Raw genomic sequence first — 20,622 nt, 5'->3', positions numbered from 1 at the left:
AGTCTTTATACAATATTACAGAACAACACCATTTTACTGATGATGTTATCAGATAAACTATGTACATAAATAAATAAATAATTTAAATGTTTCTAATTTACATTAACATTATTTTATTTTCACACCCCTCCTCGCGCTCCGGTACAGGTCCGGCACGCGTGCGTACGCGTGGAGACGCAACGAGAGGTGCGCGCGCGCGCGCGCACACACACACACAACTACAAAAGAGACACAGGGAGAGAAACAATGTTTTATCATTATAGGGCTATAGCCTATGTGTTATGAAAAAAATAAATAATAAAGTCTAACTAAAACCAATAAATGCAACCGGGGGAGCCTTTATACAATATTACAGAACAACACCATTTTACTGATGGTGTTATCAGATAAACTATGTACATAAATAAAAAATGTAAATGTTTCTAATGTACAAAAAGAACAAGAACTGAAATAAATTAATAAAACTATATAGACATATATAAACAAAAATACTGAAAACCACAAAAACACACGACAAAATAGTAATAATAAAATTAAACTGAAAACGGAAAATATTGCAGAAAAACTGAAATATTAATGAAAATATAGTATCTCAAACATACTAAAATGATACTGCAACCAACTGAAATCAGTTGAACTTAAATCTCTAAAATAGCAAACTAGTTGGAAATAAAGTAAACAAAGCAAAACTGAAACAAATAACTATAATTAAAATAAAAACTTAAAATATAAAAATAAAAGCTAATTAAAAATATTAATTAAAGCTGCATTAAAATAACACTAAATAAGTTAACAATAATAAATGAACACAGGCTAGATAGCAGAAATTATAAAATGAGTTTATCCAACAGCGCCATCACACGGTGAAAAGGAGGAAGTACACTTCTGAACATAAAAGTGAAATCAAAACACTGAACACACCAAAATATTTTGCAATAGAAGAATAAATAGAATAAAATTCTGCAAAAGTAAGTTTACGCTTAAGTAAAGTGAATGAAAAGCATCAGAATGGTTACACACATTTGTGTAATAAATATATATCTTTATTTGCACTTCATTAGTTAAAGAATGCCACAAGATATAAATACCACAAAACTGCTTAAACATGCCAAACTATTTCAAATAACTAATATACTAAACGTATTATTCATACAAAGTACTCTTTTGTTTTGCAGTGTAATGAGGATCTGTTTATTTTATTTTTGTTTTTGTAATGGAGTACTGTGATTGGCCGAGAGACTAAAACAAGATCAAGGCTATTCTGTACAAAATGAAGGTTTATAAAGGCAACATGTTTTGCAACTAGAATTAAGAAACTCTACTGAGCTCAAAGAGCATGTTGGGTTTAACTTTTTCAAGACAACCGAAGTGTCATTGATAGTCTTTCTGAAAAACATGAAGTCAGACTTACTAAGCTTCAAACAAAGCAAAATAAAATATGAATAAAAAAATTAAACTAAAGGTCTGAGTGCGCGCCTTCAGACACAAAACAAATGTAAAAATTAACAAGGGGTTCGATGGAAATAATAATAATAATAACAATAAAAAAGGTTATAGCTTAGTAAAATCTGACTCCAGGTTCAGAAGAAATTCAACTACCATCCAAAATAAATTAAACATCTGCAAGTCCCGCAGAGAAAGAAAATAAAAAGCACTTGGTGAAAAGGATCGGATGATCATTAGAGTATCTCATAAGGTTACAAGCCTGCAAACATCAACTTTTTGAGTTTAGTACACTTTCCCTAACACTGTTAACACATAAGCTTTAGGATGTTTATCGACTTTCAAAGCACACACAGTTCAAAGAAGTTAAATCTCAAATAGAGTTAAATGGAGTTAGAATAATACAGAACCAAAAAAAGCTACAGCAAAAAAAGCTGTTTTTTACCTCAGCAACAGTCAAACATTAGTCCCTCAAGTTTGGTTATTTAATACTATACTGGTTTCTGACAAGAATATTACTGCATTACAAACAGCATAAACACGCCGCCACTACACACATAAATCATCTTTCTATTATCTGACATGGTGAATCGCATTAAACATGCCCAAACATTTATAGGTCATATTTAACACATTTATTTATTTTTTAATTTTGGGGGTCAAATATGACCTTGACATGTTTTCATTAAATTCACCCAATGAGAATTTTGTTGTAGATGACGTTCCAGACGCACAGTAACGCTGTCAGTCCTCTATATTCAAGGACAGTTTCTATGAAAAATGCATCATATTTCCATAAACTGCATATCTGGTTCAGCTGAAATAGCCGTTCCCATCAAACACCTGTTATATTTTGTTATATAACACATCTATATCATTACTACAGTCCATCAGCTAATGTAGGCAAATGATTCAATGCAACTGAAATCCAGAGTCATCAAGCATAGTGATGTTTACTGAAGAGTGTTTTTAGGAACAAGTGTTCAAAACCAATGTCCCGTTTTACTCCCAATCTGCTCTCCATGGAAAAGTAGCCCTTTCTGTGAGAGCCTTTCAGTTCTGCAATCCAGATCTAGAGAATAAAACAAGGAACTCAATCATTGACCTTCCTTTATTCTACTCAAGTTAAATGACAAAACTCTGCTGCTAAATGATCAGATTAATCTTCTGTACACAGGTCCTTCACTAACATTCAGCATTTCAGCTGTTCGTAAACTAGTTCCGAATGGATTGTAGTGCAAAACACAACGGATAACACAAAATCCACCTCAAAAACAGTAACACTGATAGAACGTAAGGCATAAGGACAACCCAACCACGCTGGCGATTAATAAGCCAAACGAACCACCTCGTAAACATGCAGGTGACAGAAATGAATTACGCTTGGCATGAAATGTACATCCAGTTCGCTTTTAATGCCAAACCAATTTGGGACTGCGAAAGTTTTCCATAAGAAATCAGCCGATGCATTTTTGAAGCATGATGTGAAAGACAAGGGTAGAGTATCGGCCGTCCAATAGAAAGAGTAGTTTCTTGTTTCTACTGAGAATATATGAGGATGTAAACTACATATAAATAGAAGCCGATGGGTTATGACAAACATTTGTACTCATTTCATGGATGTTTGTGATGCGTGTGCAGCGGATTTCCAATCAGGAAGGCACATGTCGGACAAACGCAATCCTGTGCTTTCCAGAAATGAGGTAGTGTATGTATGGGCCGTCAAAAATAAATGCATCAATGTGTGTGTGTGAGTGATGATACGGATGTTCTCTACTGGCATCTAGAGGTACCAAAATACAGAGAATGTTAAATTGCAGAGTCATGGTTTGTGAGGGATGATTGATTATGCGGTAAAGAGTGTTTGTCTTTCATCTTCTCTGGTAATGACGGGGCATCATCTCATCATCCGTATGGGCTGGTCTCTCATGAGATGGTGGTGGGATTTTTTAACAGCATGTGTTGGGTTATCAGAGGGAAGGTGGTGTTGGGTTTCTAAATAAAGCGTGAAGCGAGTCTCAACAGCAGCGCATGCGCGGCGGAGGCAGCTCTGGTGGGATTTCGGGTTCGGGCTGAAGGGACAGGACGCTGTTGGACAGCTCCTTACTGGGGACTTCAAGAGGCATCTGTGGAAGGACAACATTTAGTCAGTTTGTAAGATGTTACATTGCATACTAATTACAAACTGACTAAATGGTAGGTTGTTTTCAGGGCTGCACGAGTAATCAAAATAAAACCGAAATGCGTTCGCTTGAGTTTGGGTTGCATTCGAGAATGCAACATGCGCCAACCCTCTTCCCGAACTTGTAATGACAAGTGCATCTATTGTCAGCAAAAAATGCATTTTTCCATCAAAATAAAAGCTAACATTTGAAAATGAAGAAATTAAGATTTTACAGTTGTACTACTGGTTCAAGGTTCTTTATTTGTCACACACATGTGATGTAGTGATTTTTGTTAAATACTAGACTTAATTTCAAAGTAAAATATTACAACATTTCTTATTTTGTTTAATATTATTTAGTAAATATTATTTTATTCTTCTTATTATTATTATTCACAGTCATATTATTATATAATCACAAAATGCACCTTTTTTTTAATTGCATTTTTAAAAATGCAATGAAGCCAGAAAGACTTGTGATAGTTGTGAGAAACTCGCTATTTTTCAAAATGAACATTTTTTATGAACAAAGAATTTGACTAAATGGTATCAAAACAGCTCCACTTACCTTACTCAAAATGTCATCAACTAGTTTAAGGAATATCTCATCCACATTAAAGTTATCCTTGGCACTGGCCTCACAGAAACGCATCCCTGATATCCGTGAAGCAAACTGACAGAAATAAAGACATTTATTACAGTCTGATGGTGGTTCTGAATGGGTTAAATATTCAAAATTTGATACTTTTCTAATGCAATCAGCTGACTGAGGCTCTTTCTTCTTCATAATTATAACACACCAAACTATTGTATGGCTTCAGAAGATGTATGGACTGCTTTTATCGAGTAAATAACAATGTTTGGATGTCTTTTTCCTGTAAAGTGTGCTTTCACACACTGGTACTGTTAGCTTTAGTCTCAGTGGGTTTGGGAAGGCTGGAGGAGGCATTATTCAGAGCATTCAAGGAATCTCAGGCAGAATAATGTCCCTGTGTCCAGCGCTTTGGATGCACTGAAAGACGCCCTCCACTGAACTAAATGTCAAGGTAAACCTGAGGAAGCTTTATACAGCTGAATTTGAAGTAAATGCAGGTGAAAATAAAGTTCTAATAGCAAATAATAAAAAGATATAATAACATCCCTCATATTTGCTGAATGAAACCAACGCTTGTTTCTTACTAATTTTGAGGCGCTGAATTCAATAATATTTCCTGTTTTGCCTGTAAAATGATTTGCCATTGAATGTTTTTGAACATATTTTTCCACTCCGTAAGTTAAATAATAAATTTTGAATACCTCTTTTTGTCATTACAACCATTAAAATAACAGCTTCTGACATTTGCCTTCTTTAGTTCTTTTGATAAGTGCATTATTTACAGTATATAATCTGAAACTATTAGAAATGTTGCCTAAGCAATTAGCTGAAACAAATTAGTACTAAGTACTAAAATGACTAAACCTAAAACTGAAATAAAAATAAATTAAAGCTAAATAGAAAGATTTAAAATGATAATAATAATCAAAATGACAAAAGCACATAACAAAATAAAAAAAAAAAAAAAAAAAAATTAAAATAAAAACTGAAATAATAATTCAACATATTAATAAGTACTATTGAAATAATACTAAAATAACACCCTTCTAGTTTGTTGACGTGAAGTAACTGTACGTGATGGAAAGTTTTTATATATTTTTTAACTCATCTACAAATTAAGTTATACTACAAATATATATATAAAAAAGGAAGAGCCCTTTGTTACTTATAAAAAACAGTAATAATTAGCTAGCAACATAGTTATTGTTAACTACAACTAAAACTATTAAAAGTCACTTTCAGTAGTCAAAATAAAGTACTAAAAATACTAAAACTAAAAAAAAGAAAGTTAAACTGAAATAAAAATATATTTAAAAAAATGGCAAAATTACTAAAATTAACACAAAAACATTTTAAACCTTATATTATATATTTATTTATTTGTATTTATTATTTGTTGATATGGTAAACAGACAATACTAAAATAACACTGCTCTCACCCTCTCTGCTTGCTGTCGTGAGATGGCGCGATCAGACTCACAGTCCAGTTTGTTCCCAACCAATAGGAGCTCAGCATCCTCTGACGCGTACTACACAGAAGCAAAACAACACTTTAGTAAAAAATGTCAAAATCCCTGGTAGCCCTTTGGGAAGGCATTCTTCAGATTTTGGTAGCCTAAAATGAATTTAACTAGCCCGAATAAAAAGGTCATCGGCTGAACTGTGGACAAATCAGCATGATCAAAAACTTCAGTGATTGTATTTTATTATAACTAGTTGGAGTGAAAACGACAATGGATGTAGTTTTTTGTTAAAGCTGACAGACAGCAGCAGGTGTTTATAGGCTGCTGCCCCTTTAAGGCCGAATGCACAGAATATGATGCACAGTGTGTGCAATTGAGTTCTCCTTTGCCTCTTCTTGCGCTTGAATGGTTCAAAACGCTTGAATGTTTAAAACTAATCAGTGTTTTAGATGTTAAGGCACCTTGTCTATCATCTTCATCCATTTAGGCAGGTCGTCAAAAGTTTCCTGCTTGGTGATGTCGTAGACCAGCACGATGCCTTTCGCGCCGCGGTAATATGCTGAAGTGATGCTGTTAAACCTCTCCTGACCTGCTGTGTCCCTGCAATCAGCCAACATTATTAGACTTGCATGACATCCAGAGTGAGGAATACATCATATGTTTGACTATTAAGAGAAATCGTGTCTCTACAATCACAGACGGCTGGAAGGGAGGGATGGAAAAAGTAAGAGGGGTTTGTGACATCAGCTGAAAAAGAAAGTCAATTTATTTTCAATTTAATAAAAGATTACAAAGACAAACATAGCATGCACCAGTGAATCATTCACAACAAGGACAGGAAGGTGCATTATCGGCTTGCTCTGATCATTTGCTTTGCCAGTAATTTCATAAACATTAATGTCTTTCATGAACAGATCTTGATTCAAAGGAAAAAGAAAATTCTGATTAATTATGAACATTATGGCACATGACAGACGCCCATTTCCTTGTTTTTACTATACCTTATTCACCCTAGTCTGGCTGCATGTTTCCAAAACAGGATATGATGTCACAAAGAAGACCGGTGAGGCGTCACATGTCAATGAGCAGTTAAGACGGACAGTGAAGGACAGCCATGGATGCTGGGTAGCTGGATGTGAGCGGACATGTGTTACAGATGGGACGTTCAAAAGCAGACATCTGCAGAAGTGTGGTGTGAGAGAAGCCGGCGAGTTTTAGGGTCAAAGGAAATAATAATGATGATAAAGTGGGTGGGGAGGAGATGGAGGTTAGTATTAGTTTGGATTGGTTACAAAATGACTGAACCAGATTCCACTGGAAAAATAAGGGTATGCAATAACAGAAAGATTAGTTTATAGACTGTGCCAAACCAAATAGAAAAGAACTAGAGATGTTCATAATTAGGTTAATAATTTAATAGACTATTCTAATTCAATAAATCAATTTTGTGATTTGCCTTTTCTGTACAAATGAAGAAGACATAATCGCAATGAGTAGCATCTGCATTTTCTATAAGCCCCACATTATTAGTGAATGGTAAGACAAATTAAACAAATGTAACTTATACTAAACAGCCTAACCGATGAAGCAAAATGTAGATAAGATTTCTTACATTTATGTTTTTAAATTATTAGGAGTCTTCCACATGTCATATGCTGTATTAATTTTAATTCACAATCAAAAATTCCTGAAAACTGACATCCCAACAGAAAAGAATAACTGAAACTCTGTCTGAATAGAACTGCATAGAATAGAACCGAACAGAATAGAATACAACAGAACCAAGGTAAATAAAACAAAACAGAAACGAGTAGAATCTAACAGAATATAACAGAGCCAAATCAAATAAAACAGAATTGAATAAAGCAACAATGGAAGCTTGTTTCTAAAAAAAATCAAAAAGGCAATTGCAACTTTTCTCTCATAATTATGATTTTTTTTTTTCTTACAATTCTGAGGGAAAAATAAAAAATTAATTTGAGACGTTAACCCACAATTCTGAGAATAAAATTCTGAATTGTGGGATAAAATGTCAATACCTTTTTTTTTTATTATTATTATTTTATTCCATGGAGGAAACAGTCAAAAACAGAACTGCGAGATGCAAACTCAAAATTAAGAAGCAAGAAAGTCAATTTTATATCTCGTATTTTTTACATTAATTTTTTTTTGTTTTTTTATCCCGTGTCAGAAAAACACTTCCATAAGAAACAGATCAAAACAGAGCAGAATAGAAGAAATAGAATATGCCATAAACCCAGACCACGACAGAATCATAGAAAATAATTGAACAGGAAAGATTAAAACTGAATAGAATGTAATTAACACATGCCAGTCGGCGAGATTGGCTGGAGTAGGTGAAAAAGGACATACACATCAGTTAGTGTTATGATATTAGTGACATCACAATTAAAATGCACATATTCACATTCATTGTTGAATTCTGGGATGCTGCGAGCATTCAATCACAAATAATAAAAGTCACGATATTAGTGATGAGTGTACTGTAATGCTTTAATAATGCTTTTTGATGGTAAAATTAAATCTTGCAGCCAGTTTACTCAATGCCACAAAGTTAAAAGTTGGTTAACTGTAAGCAAACACAGCTGATTAAATCTCAGCAGCAACACATGAAAGACGTCTGACTGTGAGTCTCAGAGACTCTGGACTGGAATTTATGACTCGGTGCGGAGCGACTTCATCTCATGTGCTTCTGAGACACAGGAAGTGACATTGTGGGCAATGATAAGGACACAGCACTTCCTCTCCACTCACCAGATCTGTAACCTGATCTTCTTTCCTCTCAACTCCACTGTTTTGATTTTAAAATCCACACCCAACACAAACAGACAAACGAGAAGAAACAAGATCAGTCATACTGTGTCTTCTAAAATTCATTGTTATCTGACACATAACTGAAATCACTAATATTTAATATAACACATATAAATAAAGTATGTTTTGTGCCTAAATAAATATCCCGATGCGTATGGCAATAAACAGCCAAAGTCAAAGCACAGATCATGTTCTCTGGGCTTGTATGACTTCCACAAGCATGACGGAGCAGTAACTCGAGGTCGGGATGTCACAGCAGCTGTGTGAACATGCTATTCTGGGATATTGGGTTAGAAGCATGCAACTAATCTGAAGTGAAGGCCTGTCACGAGTGAGTGAAAACCTTGCCGTATCAGTTTTCACATGTGCGCCGGTCCAAACATGTATGCATTGGCTAAAAATCACTGATTTTTTTTGTAAGGGTTTTTTTTTTTTTTTTAATGTTTTTTTTATGTGGGTGTCGTTAATTGATCGATGCATTCTGATTCAGCACTTGGCGGATCTTCCATGTGACAACATTATTAAAAAGCTGAGCATGAGAATAAGGGATGGAAGCGGATTAGACACAGATGCAAACTAAACTCACATTCATGTGTTAACATCAAACTCTTACATCATTTGAATTGTCTGCATCCATCTGTGTTACTAAAGTCTGATTATTTAGGAAAATGTCGGATATACGTGGTCACAGATGTGATCTTCAGATTGTGGCTTTCCAACATCTGGCCGAAATGTTTCTGTTGACACTGTTAGGATCAAAACTGACTGACCAGAGCAACTCCTCTGACCTCTGAAGTGTTGATAAGTTCTCATGTTACAGTGGTCAACATTATACTGCTGCAACTGTTTGTGTTCGAAGGTAAACACATTATTTTTTTTATCATCCAAATGAAAATATCCATAACAAAAACACTGCACAGTTCACAAATTATGTATACGAAAACAAATATGAATATATTCATATTAATTATAGTTTTAAAATTATCTACAATCTATCTATCTATATATTCACACAATAATACTGTGAAATAATATTACAATTTAAAATGTATTTTGCCATTTAAAGAAGTAATTTATGTGTGTGTGTGTGTGTGTGTGTGTATGTATATATTTATTTTATTTATTTATTTATTTAATAGCCATCTACTAATTGTTTTACTTTTACTAATAACCATTGTCCATTGCTTTTTTAATTGACAATAACTATTCACAAAAGTGCCAATTACTAACCATCTATAGTTCACAAATTAATTACAGTTAACTATTTATGCTTACCAAACTGTAAATTATTATTCATCTATACTAAACTAATATGCACAGTTACCTAATCTTTAATAGCCATCTATGTTTTACTAAATATCCACTGGCTATCTATGCAAAATATAAATATATAATAAATATAAATATCCAATAACTATCTATGCGATAAAAAAACTTTTCTAAAACACTAATATCCATCTAATAGCCAACTGCTGAGCATTAATAGTTTACAAATTAATCTCAGTTAACTATCTATGCTTTCCAAACTGGCTATAACTATCCATCTCTACTAAAGGAGTGTGTACAATTAGTTATCTAACCTTTAATAAACATCTATGGTTTACTAAGTAAACACTGATAATCATAGGTATAGTTTGCAAATTATTTACAGTGGTTACAGATCTATTCCATACTAGCTAGGGGTCGTTTAATTACAAAACTATAATATTATGTTTATTAATTATCCATCTATAGTTGACTATTCGTACTTTGGATACAGTTGAACTGACTTGAGCAGATAAACACAATGTCGTATGTATGTATTGTTATGATAACTAAGCAGAAAGATAACGGATATTAGTAAACAAATAAACTGAAAGTCCTTGTTGTTGACTGACAGCTTTAACTCTCTCTTTCGGTCAGTTTGTCTTACCCACAGTGGACTTGCACGCCTCGCAGAAGGTGTCATCCGTGAATCTCTCCATCAGGCTGGTCTTTCCCACTCCACGGGAGCCGATGATGATCACCTGCAGTTTATAATCAGCGGCTCTGGGCGGCATCTTCCTGCGGCGCTGCGACGCTCCCACAGCGGGCGAGCCACCGCCGGCCCTCCGCTGGACACCGAACCCCGACTCCATCCACCTCTAACGGCCAGTCCACATCTGCCACACGGCCAGTCCGCTTCAAACACGCCCTCGCATCACGGAGGGAAACTTTACTAAACTTTTTTGAGGCTTTTTTTGGGGAGTTTTTGTAAGTTTTTTATATCTTCTGTGTGTGTGTTTTTTTGTTGCGCTGGGAATACGAGAGAGCGGCCGTGACGTCACCACCACTTCCGGTTCCGACGCATTCCAAAGGAAGAGCTGAGCAAAATTCCTTTTAGAATAAACACACTTGGAAGACTTATCCATTAAAAATGTTATATGTCAGATGTGGAAAATAAAATGATTTTTTTTCGCCCTTTTAATCGTTTTTTTTTTTTTTTTTTTACTAAAAAGCAATAAAAAATATAATAAAAAACTTAATTCTACCTAATATTTAACACCTTTTTTTGTCTAAACTACTTGTCTAAAAATATTTTACACGATAGTGTATTTTTTTCTATCTATCTATCTATCTATCTATCTATCTATCTATCTATCTATCTATCTATCTATCTATCTATCTATCTATCTATCTACATATATACATACATACGTACACATTCACACACTCTCTAGCTCTCTATATACATTCTATCCGTTAAATAAATAAGTTCCCATTATACATAAATATAGGCTTATGAATAATAAAAATAACAAAAACATTTATAAACAAATTTAAAATATTAAATATATCACCTTAAAAATCGCAAATACATGCAATCCGTCAATAAATACATAAATGAAACAAATTTAAATAAAACAAAGTTCTGCTTATATATACTATATAGCTATAATATACTATATATATATCTATATATATATATATATATATATATATATAGATATATATATATGAATAAATGAAAAATGAGGAAAAGATCTATAAAACACATTAAAAATATGCTATCCATATTCTATATAACCACAAAAATATATTCTATCCGTAATTAAATAAATACCTATGGTCTATTTCACACACATATAATATAATATAATATAATATAATATAATATAATATAATATAATATAATATAATATAATATAATATAATATAAAGGTAAATATCTAGAAACACATGTTATACAATGTTATCTATATTCTATAATAATTGTAATTCCATTAAAATTACAAATCCGTAAATAAATTAATATATAATAATAATAATAATAATAATAATAATAATAATAATAATAATAATAATAAATATTCTACTTATATATTTATTCAACAAATAAATATATGAGTAAGCCTATAATAAAAAAGTGTGAATCGCAGATGTTGAATGGCGCGGCTCCCGTAGAAAAACACCGTGACGTGGTTGAGCTCTTGGAGAAAATCAGGATAATCTACGTCACGGTCCATCCTCATCCTCATCCTCCCGAGCAGCGGATCAGTCTGTGTCCTCTTCATCGTAGAGAAACACCGTGACGTTAGTGAGGTGTTTAAGAGAGTCTGGATATTATGTAGCGGTAGATGAGAAATGGTGAGATGAGGAATATTCTCATATGAATGAGCGGACAGAACAGATCTCATACGTTTCACACACACACACACACACACACACACACACACACACACACACACACACACACACACCGAGTCCTGATCGGCCTGCTGTCGCTGTCAGTCACACTGTCACTAATACTGCTAGATAAGCGGATGCAGCTGGTTTTGAACTCATTCGTCGGTGCAGTTTTGTCCAGATGATTATTAAGTGAGATGCTGAAGGATTCTGACGCGCGAGAATTATAATATTCCACAGCGAGATTGCGTAATCGCGCGTGCAGTGATAGAGGTTACCTTGGCGACAGCCGCAGTGGTCCTGATGTGGTCATTGTTATGAGGGTTCTACTGATGATGTGGGCCATTCCTGAAATGCAGTGCATGTTTATGTGCCCATCATGCAGGGGAGTACCGGGGCAAGTTGTCACAGGCCACACGTCAGTGAACAAATGATTTTAATTTTTTTTTAAATGATTTTTTTTGACACACTTTGCATACACCTAGTTAAAAAACTAAACTTAAATTATGTGCATTATATATATATATATATATATATATATAATATATATAAATATATATATTATATATATATCCTAATATATATATATATAATTTTTATTTTTTTGTAATATGTGTTCCCTTGTGGAAAAGAAGTACACTTAGATATAAGTGTGAACTGAATGTAATGTTTCAAACAGCTAATTGTATGGTATTTACAATTAAATGAAAATGCATTATAGTTTAAACTGATATTGTGCCTAAGTGTTTTCTGACTAAAGTACATACAAAGTATGTAATTTCATAACTGTATTGTCTTTAAAATATTTTAAAGTGCACTGCTGAATATACTGACAAGCATTCATGGTTCTATTGAAATTTGTAAGTTGTTTATTTAAAGAAATATTTTAGTTAAATATTTCTAATGATGAAATTGCAATTGAGTGCATTTACATTACATTTAGTCATTTAGAAGACACTTTTATCCAAAGCGACTTACAAATGAGAACAATAGAATCAATCAAAAACAACACAAGAACAATGATATACAAGTGCTATAACAATTCTCAGTTAGCTTAAAAGCACTACACATAGCAAGGGCTTTTAAATAATATAATAAATAAAAAGAAAACAGATAGAATAGAAAAAGAATAGATGAAGCTAGTGTTAGAGGCCTTTTTGCTTTTGTTAATTGTATATTATTATTATTATTTATTATTATTATATATTTACTTGAAATGTGATATCGAATAACACTACAGTTAAAATTTTCTTCAAGTACTTTTTATGTGCTATATTTATTGGTCTTCACATCAAAATAAGTTTACTTCTTCAAAAGTTATACTTTTTAGTTATACACATTTAAGCACACTGATTCTTTTTCAGTGCACATCTTAAAATAGTTGAATTTATCTCATGCAGCTTGAAGACCAGCATGACCAAGTGGAAACCTGATTATGACGGAGCCGCTTCAGAGATGGCAAAAGCAGGTGATGAATACTGATACTGTTATTGATGAAGGTGATTATATAGTGAAATATTATGACCATAACATAATGTCTGTTGTTGTTATATCAGCTGTGGCTTTTAAAAATGCAAAACAGTTTGAACAAGCGAAGGATGCGTACCTGAAGGAGGCCGAGTACCACACAGAAAACAAAGCGTATCCTTCTCCTGCACATCAGACTCCAGTTACTAGTTCAGGACAGAAGAAGAAATCATAATTATCATAGTTAATTTAATAATGTATGATGGTTTCCGTGGAAATGTTAAGCAGCACAACTGTCTTCAACACTGATAATAATCAGAAATGTTTTTTGAGCAGCAAATCAGCATTTTAGAATGATATCTGAAGATCATGTGACACTGAAGACTGGAGTAATGATGCTGAAAATTCAGCTGCGCATCACAGACATAAATTACATTTTACAATATATTCCCATAGAAAACAGTTACTTTAAATTGCAATAATATTTCACAATATTACAGAGTTTACAGTATTTTTGATCAATTAATTGCAGCCTTGGTGAGCAGAAGAGAAAACTCCTACCGACCCCAAACTTTCAAACAGTGTAGTATTTGATTAACTCCTGGTTTTATTCTCTCATTCGGTACTTACAGTATATTTACTTAACTAAAATTCACAGACTCTTCCATGCAGCAAAGTAAGTGAGCATTAATATTTCATATACTTATTAACCCTAAATCTATACAAACAATCCATATGCCAAACTAATCTATAGTTTACCACTAGTTAATAGTTAACACTACTGTTCTATAGTTAACTATCTATAACTTTCTACGTATACATCTAAACAATGGCACCCATTGTAACACACGCTGTTCTTCTTCTCAGAGCGTATGAACAAGCCGGCATGATGCTGAAGGTGAGTTGGTCGCACAGGGATTGTTATGGATGGCCTGTAGGTTTGAGCCGTGTCTGAATGTCTCTTGTACGCCGGCAGGACATGAAGAAAATGCCTGAAGCCATTCAGCTGATCGAGAAGGCCAGCATCATGTATGTGGAGAACGGGACGTCTGGCACCGCTGGAATGGCCTTGGACAGGGCTGGGAAGTGAGTAAACGGATCAAAACACTTCCTGAGAGGTCACTTGTGTGGTTTCTAATGTGTAAATAACTATAATATGCATGCAAAGGTTGTGTTACCATTACTAGTGCCATCTGTTTCTTCAGACTCATCGAGCCGATTGATCTTGAGAAAGCCGTGGACTTGTACCAGAAGGCCGCATCTGTGTTTGAGGTGAGGAAATGCGAACATGATTAATAAATAATCCTGTAAATGATCAGAAATCATCCTAAATACTCATGCGTAACCCATGTGAACTGCTTTGTGATGTGTTCAGAATGAAGATCGTCTCAGACAGGCCGCAGAGCTTCTGGGAAAAGCCTCCAGACTTCTGGTGAGACTGCGCAGGTATGTCTTAAAGCATTAAACTGCCCACATTATGCTCATTTATGATGATTAACATAATTTAAAGTTCAGAAAACACATGAAACGCTCTGTTTAAGTTCCTGTTGCTTTAAAGCTCCGCCTTCTGAAAAGCCAAGTCCACTCTGATTGGTCAGACGACCCCCATCTGTTGTTAATTGGTCAGCTGTTTAGAGTGTGAAGGAACTGTAATGCCCCTTACCATAATCGGGTTCAACAGCTGTAAACAGTATTACTGTATATCTACTGTATAACTGCCATCCATATCGGAAGTCCATATGATGTTTTTTTTGCCCTCGCGGTGAAAACACAGCATCTCACTTTATTGTCAAAGCAGCAGTAGGTGGGCATTATGCAAATGTGCAACATGGAATCATAGCTAAATCACAAAAATAATGGCAGGATTACAAATAAGGCATTTCAGGCAAGATTTTCTGTTGGAGAAATGAAGTCTCTTTGATTTTGACTTTGTGCTTGTATCAGCTGTATTACTCACTAAAGTTAATATAAAATAAAAAAAAGCATAATAGGTGCCATTTCAGCATTAATAGTGCATGTCATTTATAATACCACCTTTATTGAGTGTTCAATAAATTGCATAGCTGCATATACTATAATTTAATCTCCTTCAATACTTCACTAGCTCTCGTGACGACTTCACAAGTGTTGTTAACTAAAACTAAAAATATCAAAAAAATTTATTCATTGAAATAAAATAAGCGTTAACAGGAATCCAATGAAATATATATATAAAAAAAGTTGATGAAAAATGATGAAAACACAGTGCTTCACAATATAAATCTTCACAATAAAATTGATTATGGTCTATATGAATTAAGCGCTATATTACAAGTCATCTGTAGTCATGCCATAGCTTTGTCTGAGACACAGAAGTGAATTATAGTCGTTGTTCACTGATAATCGTATTCATTAGCTTTTCTGATGCCTTCAAAAATGTTGTTACTTAAACTATTTAAACATCAGTTTAACAGAAAACTTCAGTTCGTTGCCAAGGCAAAAAGTTAAAGTGCTAAAGTGACTAAAAAAAAATAAAAAAAAAAAATAAATAAATAAATAGACATTTTAAAAAAATGAATACAAATGCATAGCATTACTAAAACTTTTACTAAAATTAAAATTAAAACATAAAAATAAAAACTAATTCTTATGTACTTATTTTATTTCAGGTAGTTGCCACATTTCTATTTTTTTGTAAGTTGAGGTACTAATATGACAAACTAAAAATGAACTAAAAATAAAAAATACATTTTAATAAAAAAATTTAAATCACAAAAAAATACCAAAACTTTAACATAAATTAAAGTGAAAAAATGTAAAATGTAAAAAAAAAATTTTTTAAACCGAAATACTATGTAATACTATGTATTATGATAATAATAGTAAACTTACACTGCTTCACAACATTAATCTCATTCATGATTCTGTATGCTAGCTGTTCAAGGTACATGAAGCAGTGAAATGTGTTCTTTACTTACAGTGTGTGTGTTTGCGTTGTGTTTCTTGTCCTCAGGTTGGACGAGGCTGCTGTGTCCCTTCAGAAAGAGAAGAACATGTACAAGGAAATTGAGAATTACCCAACCTGCTTTAAGGTGTGAATACTGATATTCAGCTGGATTTTACCTCATGTAGTTTTTGGAATAAACTCTTAATGTACAATTTAGCTTTATAATATTGCATTAGTTTCAACAGACGTTTGATATTGCAGAAAACCATCGCTCAAGTGCTGGTTCATCTGCACAGAGGCGACTTTGTGGCTGCAGACAAGTGTGTCAGAGAAAGTTACAGGTACGATCGAGTAACATCATCGTCCTTAAGATCCACTGCATTATCTCGGATCAGTATGAAGTGTTGTGTTGTTCAGTCTCCCAGGATTCAGCGGGAGCGAGGACTGCGTTTCCATGGAGACGTTACTGGCGGCGTTTGACGAGCAGGACGAGGATGTGGTGTCACGCGTGTGCAACTCACCTTTACTGAAGTACATGGACAACGACGTGAGTGTCAGACGTCATATTTCACTCCAAACAGAAGAAAAAAAAATTTGCGAGTTAAAATAAAAAAATAATAATAATAATAATATTTTCTTCTTAAATTACATTAAATTAAAATAAAACTGTAAATGAATAATAACAATAATTCATTTATAATTAATTATTTTTTGAAAGAAGTCTCTTATGTGTAAAACAATTACAATTTAAAACAACTGTTTTCCATTTTAATTATTGTATTAAATGCAATTTATTCCTGTGATGCAAAGCTGAATAGAAAGTTCAAAAGAACAGCATTTATTTGAAATACAAATTTTAAACGCTTTAAATGTCTCTGTCAACTTTGATCAATCTAATGCATCATTGCTGATTAAAAGTATCAATTTCTTTAAAAATATTTCTTTAAATTAATTTCTAAAATTCCGCGTCTCACTGACCCCAAACATTTGAACAATAGTGTACATGTTAGTATAATTTTTCTGTACAATTTTTAAGACCACTTATCATTAAAATTGACAAACAAAATGAACAATGTGTACAAAAATATTTTAGCTTTCAATGTTATTTTAGTATCACTATCTATCTATCTATCTATCTATCTATCTATATATATATATCATTTGTTTTAATTTTAGTACATTTGTCGTGTATTTTTTAGGTTATTTTTAATATGCCTGTGTAGTTTTTCTCTTATATATTTTATTATATATATTGCTTATTTTATTTCAAGTAATTAAAGTTTTTTTTTAAGGGTTTTAGTTTTAATTAACAATAACCTTGGCTGAAACATAACATATCTACTAGGCATAGGCATTTACTATATTTCCAAAAATCCAATAATCATCTTGAAATATCATTCAGTGACCTGTTATAATCACAGACCTGTTTTCTCGTCTGTGTTTGTCCAGTATGCCAAGCTGGCGATCTCTCTGAAGGTGCCCGGTGGAGGCGGCGGGAAGAAGAAGAAACCTCCTGTTGCTCCTCAAGGGGGCAGCGCTGGCCCGACACCGGCGGAGGAAGACGACGATTACGAGGGAGGTTTATGTTAATGGAGAGAACGACCAACTCCTCCATCCGTGTGTGTGTGTGTGTGTGTGTGTGTGTGAACGAGCATACAGTATCAGTGTTTCCTCCCTTTGTGCAGAGAGTCATTCCTGAGGAATTCTGTTCCTGTTTGTCCCGCCTGTAGGAGTGTCCCGATTATCACATTAGACAAACAGAAATCCCTACACACGTGGTCTGTGGACATCAGTTTAACATATTTAATGCTGAAGAGGTTCATTTCTTTGCCACTAGCTGCACCGAATACAATGAAGTGCTGCAGTGATGACATATTTTTGTAGTCTGCTTCGCCCTGGTTTATTTGACAAAAACACAATAGGATTTTTCTATCGGCTTTTGGATTATAGTGGAAAATAAGCTTTGTGACCAACTTAAGTTTATGATTCTTACACATTTTGTTCATCATGATAATCTTCATTACTTTCATGAAGTTTGAAGCCTAAATACAATCAGCAGAAGTAAAAAGCAAAACATAGGCTATAAACAAACTACATTGCAGTCACATGACTTCACCATTAAGCTTTAAGTCTTTCCATTTAAAAACTTTTTTTTTTTGCTCACAAGAGCACAATTATAAACACAATGAGGCTGTGAAAGTGAGTAGACTACTGAGCGACTACACTCTTAAAAATAAAGGTGCTTCACGTTGCCATAGAAGAACTTTTTTTTTTGTCTAAATGGTTCCATAAAGATCCTTTAACCTTTAAGGTTTTTTGTGTCGAAAGAAGGTTCTTCAGATTATAAAAAGGTAAGAAAGAGATGGTTCTTTAGATAACCTTTAACTGAATGGTTCTTTGTGGAACCAAAAATGGTTCTTCTATGGCATCGCTTGAAGAACCTTTTGAAGCACCTTTATTTTTAAGAGTGTAGTGAGTAGATCAGTTTACGTGTTTGGCACAGGGTAATTATAGTTAATTAAAACGAAATTCCTGCTACTACCAGTGTTGGGTAAAGTTACATTTAAAGTTACTCACTCACATTGCATTACTCCATAAAAAAGTATGCATTAGTTACTTTTTATGGAAAGTAATGCATTACATTGCTTTTTGTCACCTGGTCTGGGCTTGCTTATTTTTTTTTAATAACCAAAACCCCAAAAGTTATATTTTTGGTAACTGTAAAGGCCCTTTCACATCAAAAGTGAAATGAATAAGCCTCAGGCTGAAGGAAGTGTCTCTGCACCTCACACCCAATTTCTCTCAACACGGGACAGGAGAGCTGTCCCAATAAATGGGAAAAACTATTTTCTTGTAAATTACTTTCCTAGTAAAAATGTAATCTGATTATGTTACTCACGTTACTTGTAATGCATTACCCCCGACACTGGTTACTACTAATGTATTATATGATGTGGAATAAAATGTGAAAACATCTTGTGTTAAACCACGGTCCTTATTTAACAAAAAAACCCATTGACTTCTGGACCCCTCCCCCCATTGAACCTGTAAACTGGTAAGCACTGTAAGTTTTTGATATGTGTGTGTGTGTGTGTGTGTGTGTGTGTGTGTGTGTGTGTGTGTGTGAGAGAGAGAGAGAGAGAGAGAGAAATCATGTTGCATAAATTGCATTTAGAAATGTTTTCTTTTAATTACATAATGAAAACGTGAAGTTGTGTATAGAAATTATTTTTATTTGTGAACACTGTCTGATGTCAAAGTGATGTTAAATCAGTTTAAAACATTTGTAAAATACTATAATATTATTATTATGTACAGTAATTTATTGTAAGTGTTGTTGAAATGTAAATGTCGCTGTGGAGTGAGGCGTCATGCTGCGTTTCCAAATATACAACCTGACAGTCATAAAGATGCAAAAATAACTTAATAAAATCACAATCTACACTGTTTGGCTGTCTGCTGCGAAATGTGTTTTCTTATGAACTATCTAGTGAATTACCTGATGAACTCAGTGCAGAGGATTTACAAATATTCTACAAATAGAACGCAGCACCATTCACAACTCATGCTATAGAGAAGCCAGGAAAGTAAAATATAAAGTTAAAAATGAATAAAACTAAATAGACATATGTAAAAATATATGTATATTAATAATAAAAATAATAGCAAAATTAGAAAGTTTTATAAATAAAATAAATACATTTAAATTTTTTTAAAATGAAATGGAAAATATATATATATTTTTTTTTTTACTGAAAGAAGCCTCTTATGCTGCTTCTTACTTAATAATACTGCATTTATTTGAGTAAAAATACAGTAAAAACAGTAATATTGTGAAATACTTTTATAATTTAAAATAACTTTTCTATTGTAATATATTTTATAATTTAAGCATCATTCCTCCAGTCTTCAGTGTCACATGATCTTCAGAAATCAGTCTAATATACTGATTTGCTGCTCAAGAAACATTTCTGATTATTATCAATGTTGAAAACAGTTGTGCTGTGTAATATTTTTGTGTAAACCGTGAAACAATGAGTAATACAGGAACAAAAAAGTGAATAAAAGTGGCACTTTCGTCCTT

The 20,622-nt window shown here is 33.4% G+C and overlaps 2 protein-coding genes across 2 annotated transcripts; one reads left to right on the top strand and one right to left on the bottom strand.

The window, feature by feature from the left end:
- Positions 1 to 1,914: 1,914 nt before the first annotated feature.
- On the bottom strand, positions 1,915 to 10,712 carry LOC109111093 (ras-related protein Rab-12). The gene is made up of 6 exons (XM_019124071.2): positions 10,413 to 10,712; positions 8,441 to 8,501; positions 6,127 to 6,265; positions 5,642 to 5,731; positions 4,176 to 4,280; positions 1,915 to 3,569 (listed from the first exon to the last, which is right to left on the bottom strand). The coding sequence occupies exons 1-6, from the start codon at positions 10,615 to 10,617 to the stop codon at positions 3,462 to 3,464; spliced, it is 708 nt and encodes a 235-aa protein (XP_018979616.1). The 5' UTR covers positions 10,618 to 10,712; the 3' UTR covers positions 1,915 to 3,461.
- A 2,814-nt stretch (positions 10,713 to 13,526) lies between these two features.
- On the top strand, positions 13,527 to 19,987 carry LOC109111082 (gamma-soluble NSF attachment protein-like). Its single transcript, XM_042712761.1, has 11 exons — positions 13,527 to 13,613; positions 13,702 to 13,786; positions 14,271 to 14,288; positions 14,480 to 14,510; positions 14,589 to 14,698; positions 14,818 to 14,884; positions 14,988 to 15,058; positions 16,605 to 16,683; positions 16,800 to 16,879; positions 16,956 to 17,085; positions 17,988 to 19,987. Exons 1-11 carry the CDS (start codon positions 13,559 to 13,561, stop codon positions 18,126 to 18,128), a joined length of 867 nt encoding a protein of 288 aa, XP_042568695.1. The 5' UTR covers positions 13,527 to 13,558; the 3' UTR covers positions 18,129 to 19,987.
- Positions 19,988 to 20,622: the final 635 nt, after the last annotated feature.

The sequence above is a fragment of the Cyprinus carpio genome, chromosome A2, assembly GCF_018340385.1.
Source record: "Cyprinus carpio isolate SPL01 chromosome A2, ASM1834038v1, whole genome shotgun sequence".
Taxonomy (NCBI): domain Eukaryota; kingdom Metazoa; phylum Chordata; class Actinopteri; order Cypriniformes; family Cyprinidae; genus Cyprinus; species Cyprinus carpio.
Note: the sequence above shows the minus strand (reverse complement) of the source record. Positions and strands in the feature narration are given on the sequence as shown.